Source organism: Engystomops pustulosus, unplaced genomic scaffold (genome assembly GCF_040894005.1).
Source record: "Engystomops pustulosus unplaced genomic scaffold, aEngPut4.maternal MAT_SCAFFOLD_237, whole genome shotgun sequence".
In the NCBI taxonomy this organism is placed as follows: domain Eukaryota; kingdom Metazoa; phylum Chordata; class Amphibia; order Anura; family Leptodactylidae; genus Engystomops; species Engystomops pustulosus.
Genome location: NW_027285116.1, coordinates 73,653 through 90,533, shown reverse-complemented (window position 1 = coordinate 90,533; position 16,881 = coordinate 73,653). Strand labels below are relative to the sequence as shown.

Sequence of the window (16,881 nt, the reverse complement as noted above, 5' to 3'; positions counted from 1 at the left end):
TGAGCCCTCCAAGTGGTCCATCCCTGCGCTCCTCCAGCATGACCGGCCTTATGAGTGGTGACTCAATGTGATTTGTTTAGGTTAAACCTGTGGCTCCACCAGAAACACCAACCACAAAGCCAAAGATGCTTCCGGCATTTCAGGTCCTGAACGTCTCCTACCCTACAGGACTCCTGCTGACCTTCACAAGGGACAACACAACAGGTGAGGAGCCCCAGCAACATGCTGTAACTCCTCCCCCTGCAGAGTGCTGTAATAACCCCTCCCCCTGCAGAGTGCTGTAATAACCCCTCCCCCTGCAGAGTGCTGTAATAACCCCTCCCCCTGCAGAGTGCTGTAATAACCCCTCCCCCTGCAGAGTGCTGTAATAACCCCTCCCCCTGCAGAGTGCTGTAATAACTCCTCCCCCTGCAGAGTGCTGTAATAACTCCTCCCCCTGCAGAGTGCTGTAATAACTCCTCCCTCTGCAGAGTGCTGTAATGACTCCTCCTCCTGCAGAGTGCTGTAATAACTCCTCCCCCTGCAGAGTACTGTAATGACTCCTCCCCCTGCAGAGTGCAGTAATAACTCCTCCCCCTGCAGAGTGCTGTAATAACTCCTCCCCCTGCAGAGTGCTGTAATAACCCCTCCCCCTGCAGAGTGCTGTAATAACCCCTCCCCCTGCAGAGTGCTGTAATAACTCCTCCCCCTGCAGAGTGCTGTAATAACCCCTCCCCCTGCAGAGTGCTGTAATAACTCCTCCCCCTGCAGAGTGCTGTAATAACTCCTCCCTCTGCAGAGTGCTGTAATGACTCCTCCTCCTGCAGAGTGCTGTAATAACTCCTCCCCCTGCAGAGTACTGTAATGACTCCTCCCCCTGCAGAGTGCAGTAATAACTCCTCCCCCTGCAGAGTGCTGTAATAACTCCTCCCCCTGCAGAGTGCTGTAATGACTCCTCCCCCTGCAGAGTGCTGTAATAACTCCTCCCCCTGCAGAGTGCTGTAATGACTCCTCCCCCTGCAGAGTGCTGTAATAACTCCTCCCCCTGCAGAGTGCTGTAATAACTCCTCCCCCTGCAGAGTGCTGTAATGACTCCTCCCCCTGCAGAGTGCTGTAATGACTCCTCCTCCTGCAGAGTGCTGTAATAACTCCTCCCCCTGCAGAGTGCTGTAATAACTCCTCCCCCTGCAGAGTGCTGTAATAACTCCTCCCCCTGCAGAGTGCTGTAATGACTCCTCCCCCTGCAGAGTGCTGTAATGACTCCTCCCCCTGCAGAGTGCTGTAATAACTCCTCCCCCTGCAGAGTGCTGTAATAACTCCTCCCCCTGCAGAGTGCTGTGAGAGCGGTCCTGTATGTGAGAAGTTGATGATACGACAATCTTACCCTGTGAGAGTAAAGAACGCTCAGGTGTACGGGGACGGGAGGACATCGGGGGACCTGGAGACATCTCGTGTCATCACAGCAGAGGGAGCGGTCATCAGGTGCATGATGGGAGGAGCCACGCAGGTATTACACATGACATGTGCACTGATCCTGTCCTGCTCTTCCCAGTGTAATGTGCAGATTGATGTTTCAGATTCTCCTTCCTGATGGTGCGGTCATCCACAGCCCTGATTCCGGTCCAGTCTCTGAGCCCCATTCTCCTGCTGTATCACCAGAGGAAACTGAGACCCCCGGTACCGACCCACAATCAGCGCCGCCCCCTGCAGGTCCCGAGGCGGAACCCAGACAGGAGTCTCCTTCTGAGGCCCGGAGAGGTAAGAGGCGAGCCTTCCCATAGTCATATAGGAGGGGCAGGACCCGCCCCCTGTGCCCCTACACAGGTAATGGCCCCTCCCCTCCAGCCCTGACCTCTTGTGATGTAGTTACAATTGTTTACAGGTAAAGTGGGCCAGAAGGCAGCGCCAGCGCCAGGCAGGACAGAGGATCCAGTATCAATAATCCCAAACATCCCTGGGGTAAGGGCGGGCACCTGGATCACCACCACCCCGAACGGGGAGCGGATTGGCACCCAGGGATCTAAGAAATTGGACCTAAAGCCTCTCCAGGTGTCCCGAGCCACAGACCCCGTGACCGGAGAGGTAAGTGACCCCTGCAGGTTGCAGCCCTGTATGTGATGAGGGTCCCCCACCCGTCATGCTGTGTGTATGTCCCAGGTGATGACCACCAGAGAGGACCAGGTGGTGACCATCCAGCAGAAGGACGGGGCCATGATCACAGAGCATGCAGATGGCACCAGGATTACCACCTTCTACCAAGATGTGCAGGTCCCACTGCCCGGAGATCACGAGGAGACCGGTAATCACTGATTGTAGGGACCAAAGAGACACGGGGATGGCAGGGGGCAGGAGGGGACGGGGGTGACATCACAGGAACACAGGTGTGACAATGCAGCCTGCAGCCAGTGTTATGTATTGTCCCTGGAGAGATGTGTAATCAGACCTCACACTGCTGTGCTCTGTGCTCTCTGCAGCCAGTGTTATGTATTGTCCCTGGAGAGATGTGTAATCAGACCTCACACTGCTGTGCTCTGCGCTCTCTGCAGCTAGTGTTATGTATTGTCCCTGGAGAGATGTGTAATCAGACCTCACACTGCTGTGCTCTGTGCTCTCTGCAGCCAGTGTTATGTACTGTCCCTGGAGAGATGTATAATCAGAGCTCACACTGCTGTGCTCTGTGCTCTCTGCAGCCAGTGTTATGTATTGTCCCTGGAGAGATGTGTAATCAGACCTCACACTGCTGTGCTCTGTGCTCTCTGCAGCCAGTGTTATGTATTGTTCCTGTAGAGATGTGTAATCAGACCTCACACTGCTGTGCCCTGTGCTCTCTGCAGCCAGTGTTATGTATTGTCCCTGGAGAGATGTATAATCAGACCTCACACTGCTGTGCTCTGTGCTCTGTGCAGCCAGTGTTATGTATTATCCCTGGAGGGAGGTGTAATCAGACCTCACACTGCTGTGCTCTGTGCTCTCTGCAGCCAGTGTTATGTATTGTCCCTGGAGAGATGTGTAATCAGACCTCACACTGCTGTGCTCTGCGCTCTCTGCAGCTAGTGTTATGTATTGTCCCTGGAGAGATGTGTAATCAGACCTCACACTGCTGTGCTCTGTGCTCTCTGCAGCCAGTTTTATGTACTGTCCCTGGAGAGATGTATAATCAGAGCTCACACTGCTGTGCTCTGTGCTCTCTGCAGCCAGTGTTATGTATTGTCCCTGGAGAGATGTGTAATCAGACCTCACACTGCTGTGCTCTGTGCTCTCTGCAGCCAGTGTTATGTATTGTTCCTGTAGAGATGTGTAATCAGACCTCACACTGCTGTGCCCTGTGCTCTCTGCAGCCAGTGTTATGTATTGTCCCTGGAGAGATGTGTAATCAGACCTCACACTGCTGTTCTCTGTGCTCTCTGCAGCCAATGTTATGTACTGTCCCTGGAGAGATGTGTAATCAGACCTCACACTGCTGTGCTCTGTGCTCTCTGCAGCCAGTGTTATGTATTGTCCCTGGAGAGATGTGTAATCAGACCTCACACTGCTGTGCTCTGTGCTCTCTGCAGCCAGTGTTATGTATTGTCCCTGGAGAGATGTGTAATCAGACCTCACACTGCTGTGCTCTGTGCTCTCTGTAGCCAGTGTTATGTATTGTCCCTGGAGAGATGTGTAATCAAACCTCACACTGCTGTGCTCTGTGCTCTCTGCAGCCAGTGTTATGTATTGTCCCTGGAGAGATGTGTAATCAGACCTCACACTGCTGTGCTCTGTGCTCTCTGCAGCCAGTGTTATGTATTATCCCTGGAGAGATGTGTAATCAGACCTCACACTGCTGTGCTCTGTGCTCTCTGCAGCCAGTGTTATGTATTGTCCCTGGAGAGATGTGTAATCAGACCTCACACTGCTGTGCTCTGTTCTCTCTGCAGCCAGTGTTATGCATTGTCCCTGGAGAGATGTGTAATCAGACCTCACACTGCTGTGCTCTGTGCTCTCTGCAGTCAGTGTTATGTACTGTCCCTGGAGAGATGTGTAATCAGACCTCACACTGCTGTGCTCTGTGCTCTCTGCAGCCAGTGTTATGTATTGTCCCTGGAGAGATGTGTAATCAGACCTCATACTGCTGTGCTCTATGCTCTCTGCAGCCAGTGTTATGTATTGTCCCTGGAGAGATGTGTAATCAGACCTCACACTGCTGTGTTCTGTGCTCTGTGCAGCCAGTGTTATGTATTGTCCCTGGACAGATGTGTAATCAGACCTCACACTGCTGTGCTCTGTGCTCTCTGCAGCCAGTGTTATGTTTTGTCCCTGGAGAGATGTGTAATCAGACCCCACACTTCTGTGCTCTGTGCAGCCAGTGTTATGTATTGTCCTTGGAGAGATGTGTAATCAGACCTCACACTGCTGTGCTCTGTGCTCTGTGCAGCAAGTGTTATGTATTGTCCCTGGAGAGATGTGTGATCAGACATCACACTGCTGTGCTCTGTGCTCTCTGCAGCCAGTGTTATGTACTGTCCCTGGAGAGATGTGTAATCAGACCTCACACTGCTGTGCTCTGTGCTTTCTGCAGCCAGTGTTATGTATTTTACCTGGAGAGATGTGTAATCAGACCTCACACTGCTGTGCTCTGTGCTCTCCGCAGCCAGTGTTATGTATTGTCCCTGGAGAGATGTGTAATCAGACCTCACACTGCTGTGCTCTGTGCTCTCTGCAGCCAGTGTTATGTATTGTCCCTGGAGAGATTTGTAATCAGACCTCACACTGCTGTACTCTGTGCTCTCTGCAGCCAGTGTTATGTATTGTCCCTGGAGAGATGTGTAATCAGACCTCACACTGCTGTGCTCTGTGCTCTCTGCAGCCAGTGTTATGTATTGTCCCTGGAGAGATGTGTAATCAGACCTCACACTGCTGTGCTCTGTGCTCTCTGCAGTCAGTGTTATGTATTGTCCCTGGAGAGATGTGTAATCAGACCCCACACTGCTGTGCTCTGTGCTCTCTGCAGCCAGTGTTATGTATTGTCCCTGGAGAGATGTGTAATCAGACCTCACACTGCTGTGCTCTCTGCAGCCAGTGTTATGTATTGTCCCTGGAGAGATGTGTAATCAGACCTCACACTGCTGTGCTCTGTGCTCTCTGCAGCCAGTGTTATGTATTGTCCCTGGAGAGATGTGTAATCAGACCTCACACTGCTGTGCTCTGTGCTCTCTGCAGCCAGTGTTATGTATTGTCCCTGGAGAGATGTGTAATCAGACCTCACACTGCTGTGCTCTGTGCTCTCTGCGGCCAGTGTTATGTATTGTCCCTGGAGAGATGTGTAATCAGACCTCACACTGCTGTGCTCTGAGCTGCCTGCAGCCAGTGTTATGTACTGTCCCTGGAGAGATGTGTAATCAGACCTCACACTGCTGTGATCTGTGCTCTCTGCAGCCAGTGTTATGTATTGTCCCTGGAGAGATGTGTAATCAGACCTCACACTGCTGTGCTCTGTGCTGCCTGCAGCCAGTGTTATGTATTGTCCCTGGATAGATGTGTAATCAGACCTCACACTGCTGTGCTCTGTGCTCTCTGCAGCCAGTGTTATGTATTGTACCTGGAGAGATGTGTAATCAGACCTCACACTGCTGTGCTCTGTGCTCTCTGCAGCCAGTGTTATGTACTGTCCCTGGAGAGATGTGTAATCAGACCTCACACTGCTGTGATCTGTGCTCTCTGCAGCCAGTGTTATGTACTGTCCCTGGAGAGATGTGTAATCAGACCTCACACTGCTGTGCTCTGTGCTCTCTGCAGCCAGTGTTATGTACTGTCCCTGGATAGATGTGTAATCAGACCTCACACTGCTGTGCTCTTTGCTCTCTGCAGCCAGTGTTATGTACTGTCCCTGGAGAGATGTGTAATCAGACCTCACACTGCTGTGCTCTGTGCTCTCTGCAGCCAGTGTTATGTACTGTCCCTGGAGAGATGTGTAATCAGACCTCACACTGCTGTGATCTGTGCTCTCTGCAGCCAGTGTTATGTATTGTCCCTGGAGAGATGTGTAATCAGACCTCACACTGCTGTGCTCTGTGCTCTCTGCAGCCAGTGTTATGTACTGTCCCTGGAGAGATGTGTAATCAGACCTCACACTGCTGTGCTCTGTGCTCTCTGCAGCCAGTGTTATGTACTGTCCCTGGAGAGATGTGTAATCAGACCTCACACTGCTGTGCTCTGTGCTCTCTGCAGCCAGTGTTATGTATTGCCCTGGAGAGGTGTGTAATCAGACCTCACACTGCTGTGCTCTGTGCTCTCTGCAGCCAGTGTTATGTATTGTCCCTGGAGAGATGTGTAATCAGACCCCACACTGCTGTGCTCTGTGCTCTCTGCAGCCAGTGTTATGTATTGTCCCTGGAGAGATGTGTAATCAGACCTCACACTGCTGTGCTCTGTGCTCTCTGCAGCCAGTGTTATGTAATGTCCCTGGAGAGATGTGTAATCAGACCTCACACTGCTGTGCTCTGTGCTCTCTGCAGCCAGTGTTATGTATTGTCCCTGTAGAAATGTGTAATCAGACCTCACACTGCTGTGCTCTGTGCTCTCTGCAGCCAGTGTTATGTATTGTCCCTGGAGAGATGTGTAATCAGACCTCACACTGCTGTGCTCTGTGCTCTCTGCAGCCAGTGTTATGTATTGTCCCTGGAGAGATGTGTAATCAGACCTTACACTGCTGTGCTCTGTGCTCTCTGCAGCCAGTGTTATGTATTGTCCCTGGAGAGATGTGTAATCAGACCTCACACTGCTGTGCTCTGTGCTCTCTGCAGCCAGTGCTATGTATTGTCCCTGGAGAGATGTGTAATCAGACCTCACACTGCTGTGCTCTGTGCTCTCTGCAGCCAGTGTTATGTACTGTCCCTGGAGAGATGTGTAATCAGACCTCACACTGCTGTGCTCTGTGCTCTCTGCAGCCAGTGTTATGTATTGTCCCTGGAGAGATGTGTAATCAGACCTCACACTGCTGTGCTCTGTGCTCTCTGCAGCCAGTGTTATGTACTGTGCCTGGAGAGATGTGTAATCAGACCTCACACTGCTGTGCTCTGTGCTCTCTGCAGCCAGTGTTATGTATTGTCCCTGGAGAGATGTGTAATCAGACCTCACACTGCTGTGCTCTGTGCTCTCTGCAGCCAGTGTTATGTACTGTGCCTGGAGAGATGTGTAATCAGACCTCACACTGCTGTGCTCTGTGCTCTGTGCAGCCAGTGTTATGTATTGTCCCTGGAGAGATGTGTAATCAGACCTCACACTGCTGTGCTCTGTGCTCTCTGCAGCCAGTGTTATGTATTGTCCCTGGAGAGATGTGTATTCAGACCTCACACTGCTGTGCTCTGTTCTCTCTGCAGCCAGTGTTATGTATTGTCCCTGGAGAGATGTGTAATCAGACCTCACACTGCTGTGCTCTCTGCAGCCAGTGTTATGTATTGCTCCTGGAGAGATGTGTAATCAGACCTCACACTGCTGTGCTCTGTGCTCTCTGCAGCCAGTGTTATGTAGTGTCCCTGGAGAGATGTGTAATCAGACCTCACACTGCTGTGCTCTGTGCTCTCTGCAGCCAGTGTTATGTACTGTCCCTGGAGAGATGTGTAATCAGACCTCACACTGCTGTGCTCTGTGCTCTCTGCAGCCAGTGTTATGTATTGTCCCTGGAGAGATGTGTAATCAGACCTCACACTGCTGTGCTCTGTGCTCTGTGCAGCCAGTGTTATGTACAGAGATCAGGACTGTTACACTGTGTCAGTATGATCGGTCTGGCCTGGTACATTGTATCGGATGTTACATTGTGTCTGTATGGACGGGGTGGGTGCGATCATCTGCAGTGGAGACCCCCAGGATTGATGTTTGTCCCGCCCTCGTGTATTGTACATTGGATGAGCCCCTCTCATATTTTCCGCAGGAGAAATCCCTCAGAACGTCACCAAAAAAGTGAAGTTTATCCGAGTGGAGAAGCCGGACTTTGTGACCCTCATCCTGAACTGTGAGGAGAAGACGTGTTGTGCGGTGTCTGGTGACGGCACCGAGGTCCTGGCCAGGCCACAGGGGTCCTATCAGGTGAGCGGCAGGACAGGGGCTCGGGGGCCTGACACTCCCCCCCCCTGACCCCTCGGGTCACCCCAGTAATTTGTTTCTCTTGTATTTGATGAGATTTTTCCACCAAACTCGGGATGTCTGTCCATCAGCCACGAGGGAAGAGCCGCCTACTGTCCACGGACGAGCTCCACGGCCCAGGTGTCCACCAGGCAGGAGGACCTGCCCCCGGCTAGCTACATCCTCTCCCACACCCAACACGTCATCTCCGAGGTGCTGGACCCTGAGGGTAACCTCTTCCAGGTAGTCTCCGGACCCCCACAGCTGTGTCCTCAGAGACCCCCAGCTCAGGAGTCTGAATGTACCCCGTGGTCCCTGCAGGTGATGGTGGACGGGAGCACCTCGGTGGTCATAGCCGGCGGTGACCCCTCTGAGGAGGAGGAGGAGAAGGATGAAGCTCCCAGGACACAGAAGCCTCCAGAGGTCTACGACTTACACGCACCCCGGTACAGTAGGAGTTGTCATAGTCCCACCCTCAAAATAAAGACCCCGTGACCTTCCTATTTGACCTTTCCTGAAATCTGCCCAGGTTCTTCTTGGTCAACGCTGATGGTTCCGGGAGTGAGATTCTACGAAATCGAGAAGTAGAGGATTTCCTGGCCGCCTGCTACTGTGAGCCGGCTATAGCGGTCATCCGAGAGCCCACCCAGGAAGCCCCCGGTGAGAGGGGTGGGGGGCAGCGCTCTGGGAGAGGAGGAGGAGGACGTTCTCTCAGCATCTCCTCCCGTCTTCTAGGTGTCCAGAGCATCACCGTCCTGCAGCCGCTCCCCGACATCTCCCCCTGGACCATGAAGAAACATCTCAGCAACATTGTCCCCCCCAACCTCCTGTCCAGAGACTGGACCACCTTCCCCCCCAGAGAGGTAAGTATCCAACCCCGTGACGAGCCCCGGCACCTGAACGGTTAATCACAACCCCCTGTATCCTAGAGGAAGGTACCTGGACCACCACTGGGCATCGGCGTCTGGAAAGGTCTCAGCATCGGGACACAAGGACCTGCCAAACCCCAGCCCCCTGTCCTAAGGTGCCCGAATGTGCTGAGGATCCGCCAGCTCCGCCTCTATGACCCCATCGATCAGCGGAGGCGGGAGAAGCTGGAGAGGTCACTAAAGGTAATGCAGGACAGCGAGCCAGAACTGTGCAGAGTATCCCACCCCCCTGCAGACTATTGCTCCTGTGCAGAGTATCCTCCCCTCTCCCCTGTGCAGAGTATCCTCCCCTCTGTCCCCTGTGCAGAGTATCCTCCCCTCTCCCCTGTGCAGAATATCCTCCCCTCTGTCCCCTGTGCAGAGTATCCTCCCCTCTCCCCTGTGCAGAGTATCCTCCCCTCTCCCCTGTGCAGAGTATCCTCCCCTCTCCCCTGTGCAGAGTATCCTCCCCTCTCCCCTGTGCAGAGTATCCTCCCCTCTCCCCTGTGCAGAGTATCCTCCCCTCTCCCCTGTGCAGAGTATCCTCCCCTCTCCCCTGTGCAGAGCATCCCCCCTCTCCCCTGTGCCGAGTATCCTCCCCTCTCCCCTGTGCAGAGTATCCTCCCCTCTCCCCTGTGCAGAGTATCCTCCCCTCTCCCCTGTGCAGAGTATCCTCCCCTCTCCCCTGTGCAGAGTATCCCCCCTCTCCCCTGTGCAGAGTATCCTCCCCTCTCCCCTGTGCAGAGTATCCCTCCTCTCCCCTGTGCAGAGTATCCCCCTCTCCCCTGTGCAGAGTATCCCCCCCCCTCTCCCCTGTGCAGAGTATCCTCCCCTCTCCCCTGTGCAGAGTATCCTCCCCTCTCCCCTGTGCAGAGTATCCTCCCCTCTCCCCTGTGCAGAGTATCCCCCCTCTCCCCTGTGCAGAGTATCCTCCTCTCTCCCCTGTGCAGAGTATCCTCCCCTCTCCCCTGTGCAGAGTATCCTCCCCTCTCCCCTGTGCAGAGTATCACTCCTCTCCCCTGTGCAGAGTATCCCCCTCTCCCCTGTGCAGAGTATCCTCCTCTCTCCCCTGTGCAGACTATCCTCCCCTCTCCCTGTGCAGAGTATCCCCCCTCTACCCTGTGCAGAGTATCCTCCCCTCTACCCTGTGCAGAGTATCCTCCCCTCTACCCTGTGCAGAGTATCCTCCTCTCTCCCCTGTGCAGAGTATCCTCCCCTCTCCCCTGTGCAGAGTATCCTCCCCTCTCCCCTGTGCAGAGTATCCCCCCCTCTCCCCTGTGCAGAGTATCCTCCCCTCTCCCCTGTGCAGAGTATCCTCCCCTCTCCCCTGTGCAGAGTATCCTCCCCTCTCCCCTGTGCAGAGTATCCTCCCCTCTCCCCTGTGCAGAGTATCCCCCCTCTCCCCTGTGCAGAGTATCCCTCCTCTCCCCTGTGCAGAGTATCCTCCCCTCTCCCCTGTGCAGAGTATCCTCCCCTCTCCCCTGTGCAGAGTATCCTCCCCTCTCCCCTGTGCAGAGTATCCTCCCCTCTCCCCTGTGCAGAGTATCCTCCCCTCTCTCCCCTGTGCAGAGTATCCTCCCCTCTCCCCTGTGCAGAGTATCCTCCCCTCTCCCCTGTGCAGAGTATCCTCCCCTCTCCCCTGTGCAGAGTATCCTCCCCTCTCCCCTGTGCAGAGTATCCTCCCCTCTCCCCTGTGCAGAGTATCCTCCCCTCTCCCCTGTGCAGAGTATCCTCCCCTCTCCCCTGTGCAGAGTATCCTCCCCTCTCCCCTGTGCAGAGTATCCTCCCCTCTCCCCTGTGCAGAGTATCCTCCCCTCTCCCCTGTGCAGAGTATCCTCCCCTCTCCCCTGTGCAGAGTATCCTCCCCTCTCCCCTGTGCAGAGTATCCTCCCCTCTCCCCTGTGCAGAGTATCCTCCCCTCTCCCCTGTGCAGAGTATCCTCCCCTCTCCCCTGTGCAGAGTATCCTCCCCTCTCCCCTGTGCAGAGTATCCTCCCCTCTCCCCTGTGCAGAGTATCCTCCCCTCTCCCCTGTGCAGAGTATCCTCCCCTCTCCCCTGTGCAGAGTATCCCTCCTCTCCCCTGTGCAGAGTATCCTCCCCTCTCCCCTGTGCAGAGTATCCTCCCCTCTCCCCTGTGCAGAGTATCCTCCCCTCTCCCCTGTGCAGAGTATCCTCCCCTCTCCCCTGTGCAGAGTATCACTCCTCTCCCCTGTGCAGAGTATCCTCCCCTCTCCCCTGTGCAGAGTATCCTCCCCTCTCCCCTGTGCAGAGTATCCCCCCTCTCCCCTGTGCAGAGTATCCTCCCCTCTCCCCTGTGCAGAGTATCCTCCCCTCTCCCCTGTGCAGAGTATCCTCCCCTCTCCCCTGTGCAGAGTATCCTCCCCTCTCCCCTATGCAGAGTATCCTCCCCTCTCCCCTGTGCAGAGTATCCTCCCCCTCTCCCCTGTGCAGAGTATCCTCCCCTCTCCCCTGTGCAGAGTATCCTCCCCTCTCCCCTGTGCAGAGTATCCTCCCCTCTCCCCTGTGCAGAGTACCCCCCCTCTCCCCTGTGCAGAGTATCCCTCCTCTCCCCTGTGCAGAGTATCCCCCCCTCTCCCCTGTGCAGAGTATCCTCCCCTCTCCCCTGTGCAGAGTATCCCCCCTCTCCCCTGTGCAGAGTATCCCTCCTCTCCCCTGTGCAGAGTATCCCCCCCTCTCCCCTGTGCAGAGCATCCCCCCTCTCCCCTGTGCAGAGTATCCCCCCCCTCTCCCCTGTGCAGAGTATCCTCCCCTCTCCCCTGTGCAGAGTATCCTCCTCTCCCCTGTGCAGAGTATCCTCCCCTCTCCCCTGTGCAGAGTATCCTCCCCTCTCCCCTGTGCAGAGTATCCTCCCCTCTCCCCTGTGCAGAGTATCCTCCCCTCTCCCCTGTGCAGAGTATCCTCCCCTCTCCCCTGTCAGAGTATCCTCCCCTCTCCCCTGTGCAGAGTATCCTCCCCTCTCCCCTGTGCAGAGTATCCTCCCCTCTCCCCTGTGCAGAGTATCCTCCCCTCTCCCCTGTGCAGAGTATCCCCCCTCTCCCCTGTGCAGAGTATCCCTCCTCTCCCCTGTGCAGAGTATCCCCCTCTCCCCTGTGCAGAGTATCCTCCCCTCTCCCCTGTGCAGAGTATCCTCCCCTCTCCCCTGTGCAGAGTATCCTCCCCTCTCCCCTGTGCAGAGTATCCTCCCCTCTCCCCTGTACAGAGTATCCCCTCCCTCTCCCCTGTACAGAGTATCCCCTCCCTCTCCCCTGTGCAGAGTATCCTCCCCTCTCCCCTGTGCAGAGTATCCTCCCCTTTCCCCTGTGCAGAGTATCCTCCCCTCTCCCCTGTGCAGAGTATCCTCCCCTCTCCCCTGTGCAGATTATCCCCCTCTCCCCTGTACAGAGTATCCCCCCCCCTGCAGACTATTGCTCCTGTGCAGAGTATCCTCCCCTCTCCCCTGTGCAGAGTATCCTCCCCTCTCCCCTGTGCAGAGTATCCTCCCCTCTCCCCTGTGCAGAGTATCCCTCCTCTCCCCTGTGCAGAGTATCCTCCCCTCTCCCCTGTGCAGAGTATCCTCCCCTCTCCCCTGTGCAGAGTATCCCCCCCCCTCTCCCCTGTGCAGAGTATCCTCCCCTCTCCCCTGTGCAGAGTATCCTCCCCTCTCCCCTGTGCAGAGTATCCTCCCCTCTCCCCTGTGCAGAGTATCCTCCCCTCTCCCCTGTGCAGAGTATCCTCCCTCTCCCCTGTGCAGAGTATCCTCCCCTCTCCCCTGTGCAGAGTATCCTCCCCTCTCCCCTGTGCAGAGTATCCCCCCCCTCTCCCCTGTGCAGAGTATCCTCCCCTCTCCCCTGTGCAGAGTATCCTCCCCTCTGCCCTGTGCAGAGTATCCTCCCCTCTCCCCTGTGCAGAGTATCCCCCCTCTCCCCTGTGCAGAGTATCCTCCCCTCTCCCCTGTGCAGAGTATCCTCCCCTCTCCCCTGTGCAGAGTATCCTCCCCTCTCCCCTGTGCAGAGTATCCTCCCCTCTCCCCTGTGCAGAGTATCCTCCCCTCTCCCCTGTGCAGAGTATCCTCCCCTCTCCCCTGTGCAGAGTATCCTCCCCTCTCCCCTGTGCAGAGTATCCTCCCCTCTCCCCTGTGCAGAGTATCCCCCCCTCTCCCCTGTGCAGAGTATCCCCCCCTCTCCCCTGTGCAGAGTATCCCCCCCTCTCCCCTGTGCAGAGTATCCCCCTCTCCCCTGTGCAGAGTATCCCCCTCTCCCCTGTACAGAGTATCCCCCCCCCTGCAGACTATTGCTCCTGTGCAGAGTATCCTCCCCTCTCCCCTGTGCAGAGTATCCTCCCCTCTCCCCTGTGCAGAGTATCCTCCCCTCTCCCCTGTGCAGAGTATCCCTCCTCTCCCCTGTGCAGAGTATCCCCCCTCTCCCCTGTGCAGAGTATCCTCCCCTCTCCCCTGTGCAGAGTATCCCCCTCTCTCCCCTGTGCAGAGTATCCTCCTCTCTCCCCTGTGCAGAGTATCCTCCCCTCTCCCCTGTGCAGAGTATCACTCCTCTCCCCTGTGCAGAGTATCCCCCTCTCCCCTGTGCAGAGTATCCTCCTCTCTCCCCTGTGCAGAGTATCCTCCCCTCTCCCCTGTGCAGAGTATCCCCCCTCTCCCCTGTGCAGAGTATCCCTCCTCTCCCCTGTGCAGAGTATCCTCCCCTCTCCCCTGTGCAGAGTATCCCCCCTCTACCCTGTGCAGAGTATCCTCCCCTCTACCCTGTGCAGAGTATCCTCCCCTCTACCCTGTGCAGAGTATCCTCCTCTCTCCCCTGTGCAGAGTATCCTCCCCTCTCCCCTGTGCAGAGTATCCTCCCCTCTCCCCTGTGCAGAGTATCCCCCCTCTCCCCTGTGCAGAGTATCCTCCCCTCTCCCCTGTGCAGAGTATCCTCCCCTCTCCCCTGTGCAGAGTATCCTCCCCTCTCCCCTGTGCAGAGTATCCTCCCCTCTCCCCTGTGCAGAGTATCCTCCCCTCTCCCCTGTGCAGAGTATCCCTCCTCTCCCCTGTGCAGAGTATCCCCCCTCTCCCCTGTGCAGAGTATCCTCCCCTCTCCCCTGTGCAGAGTATCCCTCCTCTCCCCTGTGCAGAGTATCCTCCCCTCTCCCCTGTGCAGAGTATCCCCCTCTCTCCCCTGTGCAGAGTATCCTCCTCTCTCCCCTGTGCAGAGTATTCTCCCCTCTCCCCTGTGCAGAGTATCCTCCCCTCTCCCCTGTGCAGAGTATCCCTCCTCTCCCCTGTGCAGAGTATCCCCCTCTCCCCTGTGCAGAGTATCCTCCTCTCTCCCCTGTGCAGAGTATCCTCCCCTCTCCCCTGTGCAGAGTATCCTCCCCTCTCCCATGTGCAGAGTATCACTCCTCTCCCCTGTGCAGAGTATCCCCCTCTCCCCTGTGCAGAGTATCCTCCTCTCTCCCCTGTGCAGAGTATCCTCCCCTCTCCCCTGTGCAGAGTATCCTCCCCTCTCCCCTGTGCAGAGTATCCTCCCCTCTCCCCTGTGCAGAATATCCTCCCCTCTCCCCTGTGCAGAGTATCCTCCCCTCTCCCCTGTGCAGAGTATCCTCCCCTCTCCCCTGTGCAGAGTATCCTCCCCTCTCCCCTGTGCAGAGTATCCCCCCTCTCCCCTGTGCAGAGTATCCCCCCTCTCCCCTGTGCAGAGTATCCTCCCCTCTCCCCTGTGCAGAGTATCCTCCCCTCTCCCCTGTGCAGAGTATCCTCCCCTCTCCCCTGTGCAGAGTATCCTCCCCTCTCCCCTGTGCAGAGTATCCTCCCCTCTACCCTGTGCAGAGTATCCTCCCCTCTACCCTGTGCAGAGTATCCTCCCCTCTACCCTGTGCAGAGTATCCTCCCCTCTCCCCTGTGCAGAGTATCCTCCCCTCTCCCCTGTGCAGAGTATCCTCCCCTCTCCCCTGTGCAGAGTATCCTCCTCTCTCCCCTGTGCAGAGTATCCTCCTCTCTCCCCTGTGCAGAGTATCCTCCCCTCTCCCCTGTGCAGAGTATCCTCCCCTCTCCCCTGTGCAGAGTATCCCCCCCTCTCCCCTGTGCAGAGTATCCTCCCCTCTCCCCTGTGCAGAGTATCCTCCCCTCTCCCCTGTGCAGAGTATCCTCCCCTCTCCCCTGTGCAGAGTATCCTCCCCTCTCCCCTGTGCAGAGTATCCCCCCTCTCCCCTGTGCAGAGTATCCCTCCCTCTCCCCTGTGCAGAGTATCCTCCCCTCTCCCCTGTGCAGAGTATCCTCCCCTCTCCCCTGTGCAGAGTATCCTCCCCTCTCCCCTGTGCAGAGTATCCTCCCCTCTCCCCTGTGCAGAGAATCCTCCCCTCTCTCCCCTGTGCAGAGTATCCTCCCCTCTCCCCTGTGCAGAGTATCCTCCCCTCTCCCCTGTGCAGAGTATCCTCCCCTCTCCCCTGTGCAGAGTATCCTCCCCTCTCTCCCCTGTGCAGAGTATCCTCCCCTCTCTCCTGTGCAGAGTATCCCCCCCTCTCCCCTGTGCAGAGTATCCTCCCCTCTCCCCTGTGCAGAGTATCCTCCCCTCTCCCCTGTGCAGAGTATCCTCCCTTCTCCCCTGTGCAGAGTATCCTCCCCTCTCCCCTGTGCAGAGCATCCCCCCTCTCCCCTGTGCAGAGTATCCTCCCCTCTCCCCTGTGCAGAGTATCCCCCTCTCCCCTGTGCAGAGTATCCTCCCCTCTCCCCTGTGCAGAGTATCCTCCCCTCTCCCCTGTGCAGAGTATCCTCCCCTCTCCCCTGTGCAGAGTATCCTCCCCTCTCCCTGTGCAGAGTATCCTCCCCTCTCCCCTGTGCAGAGTATCCCCCCCTCTCCCCTGTGCAGAGTATCCTCCCCTCTCCCCTGTGCAGAGTTTTCTCCCCTCTCTCCCCTGTGCAGAGTATCCCCCCCTCTCCCCTGTGCAGAGTATCCCTTCCTCTCCCCTGTGCAGAGTATCCTCCCCTCTCCCCTGTGCAGAGTATCCTCCCCTCTCCCCTGTGCAGAGTATCCTCCCCTCTCCCCTGTGCAGAGTATCCTCCCCTCTCCCCTGTGCAGAGTATCCTCCCTCTCCCTGTGCAGAGTATCCTCCCCTCTCCCCTGTGCAGAGTATCCTCCCCTCTCCCCTGTGCAGAGTATCCTCCCCTCTCCCCTGTGCAGAGTATCCTCCCCTCTCCCCTGTGCAGAGTATCCTCCCCTCTCCCCTGTGCAGAGTATCCTCCCTCTCCCCTGTGCAGAGTATCCTCCCCTCTCCCCTGGGCAGAGTATCCCTCCCCCTCTCCCCTGGTGCAGAGTATCCTCCCCTCTCCCCTGTGCAGAGTATCCTCCCCTCTCCCCTGTGCAGAGTATCCTCCCTCTCCCCTGTGCAGAGTATCCTCCCTCTCCCCTGTGCAGAGTATCCTCCCTCTCCCCTGTGCAGAGTATCCTCCCTCTCCCCTGTGCAGAGTATCCCCCCCCTCTCCCCTGTGCAGAGTATCCTCCCTTCTCCCCTGTGCAGAGTACCCTCCCCTCTCCCCTGTGCAGAGTATCCTCCCCTCTCCCCTGTGCAGAGTATCCTCCCCTCTCCCCTGTGCAGAGTATCCTCCCCTCTCCCCTGTGCAGAGTATCCTCCCCTCTCCCCTGTGCAGAGTATCCTCCCCTCTCCCCTGTGCAGAGTATCCTCCCCTCTCCCCTGTGCAGAGTATCCTCCCTCTCCCCTGTGCAGAGTATCCCCCTTCTCCCCTGTGCAGAGTATCCTCCCCTCTCCCCTGTGCAGAGTATCCTCCCCTCTCCCCTGTGCAGAGTATCCCCCCCTCTGTCCCCTGTGCAGAGTATCCTCCCCCCTCTCCCCTGTGCAGAGTATCCCCCCTCTTCCCTGTGCAGAGTATCCCCCCCTCTGTCCCCTGTGC

The 16,881-nt window shown here is 56.7% G+C and overlaps 1 protein-coding gene across 3 annotated transcripts in view; it reads left to right on the top strand.

Annotated features, from left to right (window-relative positions):
- The window catches only part of LOC140110281 (sperm-associated antigen 17-like), a 129,322-nt gene that overhangs the window by 65,855 nt on the left and 46,586 nt on the right, over positions 1–16,881 (top strand). For all 3 annotated transcript variants that reach the window (XM_072132127.1, XM_072132126.1, XM_072132125.1), the window contains exons 23-33: positions 81–204; positions 1,311–1,486; positions 1,557–1,737; positions 1,862–2,061; positions 2,137–2,278; positions 7,886–8,040; positions 8,134–8,319; positions 8,398–8,522; positions 8,606–8,736; positions 8,812–8,939; positions 9,006–9,188. In XM_072132127.1, coding sequence (XP_071988228.1) covers positions 81–204; positions 1,311–1,486; positions 1,557–1,737; positions 1,862–2,061; positions 2,137–2,278; positions 7,886–8,040; positions 8,134–8,319; positions 8,398–8,522; positions 8,606–8,736; positions 8,812–8,939; positions 9,006–9,188 — 1,731 coding nt within the window. The remainder of the gene's footprint in view (positions 1–80; positions 205–1,310; positions 1,487–1,556; positions 1,738–1,861; positions 2,062–2,136; positions 2,279–7,885; positions 8,041–8,133; positions 8,320–8,397; positions 8,523–8,605; positions 8,737–8,811; positions 8,940–9,005; positions 9,189–16,881) is intronic.